Here is a 6,294-nt window from a genome sequence, read left to right as displayed (position 1 = left end):
AAGACTTTATGGATGTTCCATTGCAAACTGATTTTCCCAGCTTCTTTCCAATCCAGAAGACATTGGTTAGAAAACAAACACACTTGAAGTGTCTGCTTGAGGCAAGTAGAAAGTACCCAGAACTCAGAAGCTCAGCACTCAAGAAAAGTAGAATTATGTGAGTTCCAAGCAAAGAGAGAAAGTTACCAAATGTTCTCAGTTTGGGCTAAGGTGAAGCATGCATACAGCTGGATTAGACAAATTTAACTGCAGAAGCCTTGTGATTCTGCTTTTAGAGTTTCTCTTTTTCATTTTTATTTATTTTTTAATATTTTAAATGTTTATCTATTTTGAGAGAAAGAGATAGCAGGTGAAGGGCACAGAGAGAGAGACAGAGAGACAGAGAGAGAGAGAGAGACAGAGACAGAATCCCAAGCAGGGTCTGCACCGCCACGAGGAGCTCAAACTCACAAACCTCACAAATCGTGAGATCATGAACTGAGTTTAAATTAAGAATCGGATGCTTAGGGGTGCCTGGGTGGCTCAGTCGGTTAAGTGGCCGACTTCGGCTCAGGTCATGATCTCGCGGTCCGTGAGTTCGAGCCCCGTGTTGGGCTCTGTGCTGACAGCTCAGAGCCTAGAGCCTGTTTTGGATTCTGTGTCTCCCTCTCTCCGACCCTCCCCGGTTCATGCTCTGTCTCAAAAATAAATAAACGTTAAAAAAAAAAATTAAAAAAAAAAAAAAAGGATGCTTAACCGACTGAGCCACCCAGGTGCCCCAAGAATTTCTATTTTTGTAAAAAAATACTTCATATACACACAAATGTGTCTGCCACCAGCCTTTGTATCTAGCTCTGTTCAAGCTGGCTTTAAATTCTGATGTTGAACGCACATTAGCTATTTGATTTTTATTATGAGTAACGGGCTTCCTAACTAAATTTTATGGGGTCCTTGTTTTTGGAATCTGAGGTTTCTGTCCCCTGCTATAAGGAACCCTTTATGTGATTGTTAAAGCAGCCACTCTCACCCTTGGCTGTACCTTAAAACCACCTGTGACTTTCAAAAATACCGATGCCCAGGGCCCATTCTCAGAGATTTTTATTTACTCTCTCTAGCATGGGGCCCAGGCATCTGTTCTTTAAAAAAAATGCTCCCCTAAGACATTTAAATGTGTGTGTGTATTTTTATTTTTTTTAATGTTTATTTATTTTTGAGACAGAGACAGAGAGAGTGCAAGCAGGGGAGGGGCAGAGAGAGAGTGAGACACAGAATCTGAAGCAGGGTCCAGGCTCTAAGCTGTCAGCACAGAACCCAACCCAGGGCTTGAACTCAAAAATCCTGAGATCATGACCTGAAATGCTTAACCGACTAAGCCACCCAGGCGCCCCACCCCACCCCCCTTTTAATGTTTGTTTATTTTTGAGAGACAGAGACAGAGACAGAGAGAGCACAAGCAGGGGAGGGGCAGAGAGAGAGAGGGAGACACAGAATCTGAAGCAGGCTCCAGGTTCTGAGCTGTCAGCACAGAGCCCAACACAGGGCTGGAACCCATGAACTGTGAGATCATGACCTGAGCTGGTCAGACACTTAACTGGCTGAGCCACCCAGGCGCCCCTAAATGTGTGTTTTAACAGGCCACTCCCAGTTACAAATATTAAGAAAGTGATGGGGGAGGGGGGCTGGAGGAGTAGAGTCTCACACCTATTCAATGCTAATTTAAGACATCTAAAATTAGCAAGAAATGGTTTCAACAGCAGCAATGCATGGACATAGATTCCGCAGGTTCCGTCCCTTGTTCAGAAAGCAAAGGGAAGGACCCAGCCAAGGGATCTGTGGGGGAGTCAGCAGAACCTCTCAACTCTGGGTCTGCGTTCCCTGTCCTGTGACATTCCTGGTATGGCAGCAAACAAGATTCCCACCCCCTCCGGCCTCACTCAGGGTGAATCTCTGGTCTCCCGAGTCCCACCCTTTCCCTGCTGTGGAGAAGCAGGCTTAACAGCAGGTCTGAGGGCATCTGGTGGGGATGGGGCGTGGGGGGTGAGACGTGGACTTGCCCATCTGACCGCAGTCCTCCAATGCTGCCCCCACTGCCTGCTTCCCTTTTGGTCAGGGTTTCTGGATGCACACTGCGTACCAGACCCTTCAGCAGACCAGAGTCTCAGTCTACCAGCCGGGGGACCGTTCTACGACTTGCCTGCTTCCCCTTCACGGTGGGCACCCGGGGTGCTTTGCTCTCTACATTCATCAAAGCTGGTGTCACCTCCTCCACTTGAGACCATGGGCATAGATTTCCCCTGGCCCCAACTGCCTGCAAGTCTGAGCTGACGCTCAGCAGCCCGCAGAAATGCAGTGTGCTCCCAAGTCAAAACAGGAAGATGGTATAAGGAGCCAGTCACGTGGAATTTTATCTTCCCATCTCTTGTAACACCGACAACGAACATTTTTTTTTCCCTCTGTCACTCTTTGGTCTTTACACAAGGTTCCTCATGACAAATTCCCTATTGAGTTCATTCCAGGAAAAATTGTGTTCTGAAAATTAATTTGTAAGCTTTCTGTTGTCCAAACTCCAAAACTGTGCAATCCAGTGTATTTTTGTTTGTCTCTAAGCTGCCAGGAAATTTAGAGCCAAATTCGTTGTCCAAGTGTTGTAATCTGCTAAACTCAGGCCATTCAAAATATCCATTCCTTTTGCTTTGCTTTGTTTTCTCCTGAGCTTTTCGGCACTTGGTTTTGGTCTAAGTTACCTCACCTGTGCCCGTCGCCAGGGTCCTACCTCTTAATCTCTGGGATCCATCCGTCCTGCCTCAGCATTGCCATCATCTGCGCGTCAGTAATTCTGGCCCGGGCACTGCAAAGCCGCGGTCACATTCTCCTCCAGACCTCCACCCAACAACCACAGCGAGCTTTCTAGGACATCATCTGAACCCAGCTTCAGTGAGATCCTCCTTCCCTCTGGGGGCACACTGGGAATTCTCCCCACACTTACCCTCCCGCCCTCTCCCTCCCCCTGTCTTGGTGACTTTGTGCTTTCCGTTCCCTCAGCTGGAAACCGCCTTCCCTGCTTTGTTTTCTTGGTGAAGAGGTTTTCCGCGCTCAGTCCCAGCATTACCTACTCTGTGGGCCTCCCCTGGGCTGAGTGGCCCAGCTCTGGGTTCCCCTAGCACGTAGCACCCACAGCCAGGCCAGCCCAGGACTGGTTTTAATTTTTTTTTTTTTTTTGGTAAGATTTTGTTCTTAAGTAATCTCTACATCCAACGTGGGGCTCGAAATCACAACCCTGAGATCAAGAGTCCCATGCTCTACAGACTGAGCCAGCCAGGCACCCCTGGTTTTAATTCTTCTGACTATCCAGCTGGGATGGTGAGTTCTGGAAGGAAGAGAGAGCTCTTATTCATCACTGGGTTTGTTCCTAACGCCTAGCACAGTGCTGTTAAGTGAACGATTACACAACACAGGGAGGCTTCAAACCTTCCCAATAAAAGCACTGGAAGCCATCCTCTTCCACCAGCCTTTCCACTCACTACCCTTCCTCAAAAAACAGTCGCTGTTTGCTCTTAACTTCTCACAGACTTTTGCTCCATCTAAGCAGCCCAGCCAAAGGCTTTCTACTCCACCACGCTGGTGTGTTCAATACTTGACAGTGCAAGCAGAGAGGAGTTAGTTCTTTTATGCGTAACCACCAAGGGCGTAGAGTTTGATAACAAAATTTCGGTGGAGTGCCGACTATAAGACGACCAATCTGGGGCCATTGCTATCTGAGTGGCTGGAGGCATTAGAGAAGTCGGTCCCTGAAGCCCATCTCCACACCAGCTAGAATTCCCCCTGCTCCTTCTCCGGTACCGGCCGCTTAGAGCACAAGTCACTGCATTTCTCCTTGCCCAGCCCGGCCGGAGTGCACTGCCCAGCTTCCCCACCGGGTCCCCTGGAAAGGACCCCACCGCTGAGGTCTGGCCGTCCTCAAGGGTTTGAATCCAGCTCTCTGTGACTCTCCTAAATATCACCGTACCCCGTGTTGTTAAGAGACACCCCACTCCCCGGGCTCCATCTGCTCCCAAATCCCTCCTTAGGGGAAAAGTGGGAGAAATAAGAGCATTTAATCATCTTGACCATCCTGCTTTCCCAAGACTGCAAATTCTGACCCAGTTGGGGGGCGGGGGGGGTTGTCTCTGGCTGCTCAGCCCCACTGGATTCTTTCTCTACACACCCTCTCTTTCTCACTCACGCCCCCTGGGACACAGCCCGGCGGACCCAGGCTCTGCCCAGTTTCTGCAGGTTTCCGAAGCGCGGGACGACGGCTTCCCCACTCGGCCCTGAAAGTCACGCCGAGCCCCCAAAGGCCGTCCGGCCAGCACTTTGCTCAAGTCCCTCAGGTCGGGCTGAAGAGCCTCAGTCCCCACGTCCGCACACGGGAAACCCGGTTTTCAGTCTGCAAAGAGCCGCTTCCGAGCCCCGGGCTGGGGCAGCTCCCGCCGTCCCCTCCCTTCCCCCCAGGACCCCCTCACCCCCCCGCCCCCCGCCGGCGCGTCCCCTCCGCGGCGCCCCCCGCCCGCCCCGCGCGTCCCCTCCTCGGTCCCCCGGCCCGGCCCTACCTCCTGGCGGGCCGCGGCTCCGCGGGCTCCGGGGCGCAGCTCGGGGGCGCCCGGGCGGGCGGGGGCGGCGGGCGGCGGGGGCCCGGGGCGCCATGGCCCCGCAGCCCTCCGCCCTGGTGTCGGCCGGGCCTCTCCCGGCGCCCGGCGAGCCGCGCGCCCTCCGCTCGCGTGCCCGCCGCCCGGCCGCCGCTGTGGGCGAGTGCAGGGCGGGCTCGGCCGGCTGCCGCGTCCTCTCCGCCGGGCCGCGCGCCCCGCCGCCGCCGCCGACCCCCGCCCGCCGCCGCCGCTCCAGTGAGCTCATCCGCAGCTGGCGGGCGCCCGGCCCGTTGCCACGGCAACGCCTCTCCCAGGGCCGCGCGGACTCGAGCGGCTCCCGTAAACAGGACCTTCTGCCGGACTCTTCCCCTCGCCTTTTTTTGGGGGTGGGGGGTGGGGGGTGGGTAGGGCGACGGCGGCTTAACCCTTTCTTCGCTGGAGACCGGGCGGCGCGGTGTTCTCCGTCTCCGCCAGGCCCGGGATCTATTGGCGCGAGGCGCCCGGCGGCGGCCGAGACCCTGAGACACAGGCACGGAAGCGGCGGCGACATTCCCTGCCCCCCCTGCCCGTTTCGCTCCGTCGCCAAACGCGTTTGTGGGGCACCTACTACGGGTCGGGCGCGGCGCTGGGGTCTGGGACGTCCCGGGCAGCGAGTCAGCCGCCTCGGTTGCCCCTTGCAGCTTGCAGTCTGGCTGGGGCACCGACAACCAGAACATAGGCAATAAAAGCCCGGGGGCGGGGGAGAGGGGGCGAGCGCGGGGCACACGGGTTCCCAAGCCGGGCGGGAGGGAGTCAGGAGAAGCTTCCCAGAGGGGACACGACTTTATAGTGTCCACTGCCCCCACTTACGTAGGGCAATCAAGGAACACAGATCGCGTGAATTAGGACTGCCAGAGGAGGAGTACACGCGAAAATGCTGTGGGCTTCTCGTGCTGAGGACAATGGGGGGCCACGGAAGGTTTTAGAGCGGAGGAGTTCCCTGATGAAAGGGAGATGGAACTGACAGTGGTGATTTATGGGTGTGTGTGTGTGGAGGGGGTGGGGGGGAGACTCCAGGCGAATCTCTATACCAGAGAAAAGTCACTCATGTCTTTAGCTCAGGGGCCCCTAGAAGGAAGGGTCTAAAGCCTAGGCAACGGGGGTGGGGGTGTGGGGGGGGTGTGGGGGGGGGTGTGGGGAGATAGAGCCCTAGCCTATAAATCCACAAAAGGGGTGTGTAGGAGAGAGAAAAGAAAAACTATTGCAGAACATGGGGAACATTAGATACTGTCTAGGCAGTCCTTATAGACTGGGGCCCAAGATTTGAGGGACTAATTTAGGTATCAAAGTCACAGAACAGAACGTCGCCTGGGTGGCTCAGTGGATTGAGCATGGGAGTCTTGATTTCCACTCAGGTCATGATGTCTGGGTCATGGGATGGAGCCCTATGTGGGGATCCTTGTTGACCCGGGAGCCTGCTTAACATTCTTTCTCCCTCTGCCCCTCCCCCACTCGCTCACTCTCAAAAAAAAAAAAAAAAAGTCACAGAAAAAAAGCTGTGTCTCCTTAGCTCAGGGTTTTGCTCATTCTGTGAGATTTTTGAAGCTTTTCTAGAGCTTGTTAAAGCTTCCTAAACTCCATCATGCTATACCCACTTCAACTAAGCACAGTAAACTTCCAGGATACAAATTTGCAGGGTACAAGCAAATTA

The 6,294-nt window shown here is 54.1% G+C and overlaps 1 protein-coding gene across 6 annotated transcripts in view; it reads right to left on the bottom strand.

Moving 5' to 3' along the window:
* Window positions 1-5,335, bottom strand: part of DENND2A (DENN domain containing 2A) — a 101,975-nt gene extending 96,640 nt beyond the window's left edge. For 5 of the 6 annotated variants that reach the window (XM_027075610.2, XM_053217997.1, XM_053217995.1 and 2 more), the window contains exon 1: window positions 4,569-5,335. In XM_027075610.2, the coding sequence (XP_026931411.2) occupies window positions 4,569-5,320 (752 nt within the window). In that variant the 5' untranslated portion in view covers window positions 5,321-5,335. Of the gene's footprint in view, window positions 1-2,752; window positions 2,962-4,568 lie in introns of those variants that run through there. The other variant, XM_027075609.2, reaches the window with a different exon arrangement.
* Window positions 5,336-6,294: the final 959 nt, after the last annotated feature.

Source organism: Acinonyx jubatus, chromosome A2 (assembly GCF_027475565.1).
Source record: "Acinonyx jubatus isolate Ajub_Pintada_27869175 chromosome A2, VMU_Ajub_asm_v1.0, whole genome shotgun sequence".
Classification (NCBI taxonomy): Eukaryota; Metazoa; Chordata; class Mammalia; order Carnivora; family Felidae; genus Acinonyx; species Acinonyx jubatus.
This window is presented reverse-complemented; position numbering and strand designations above follow the sequence as displayed.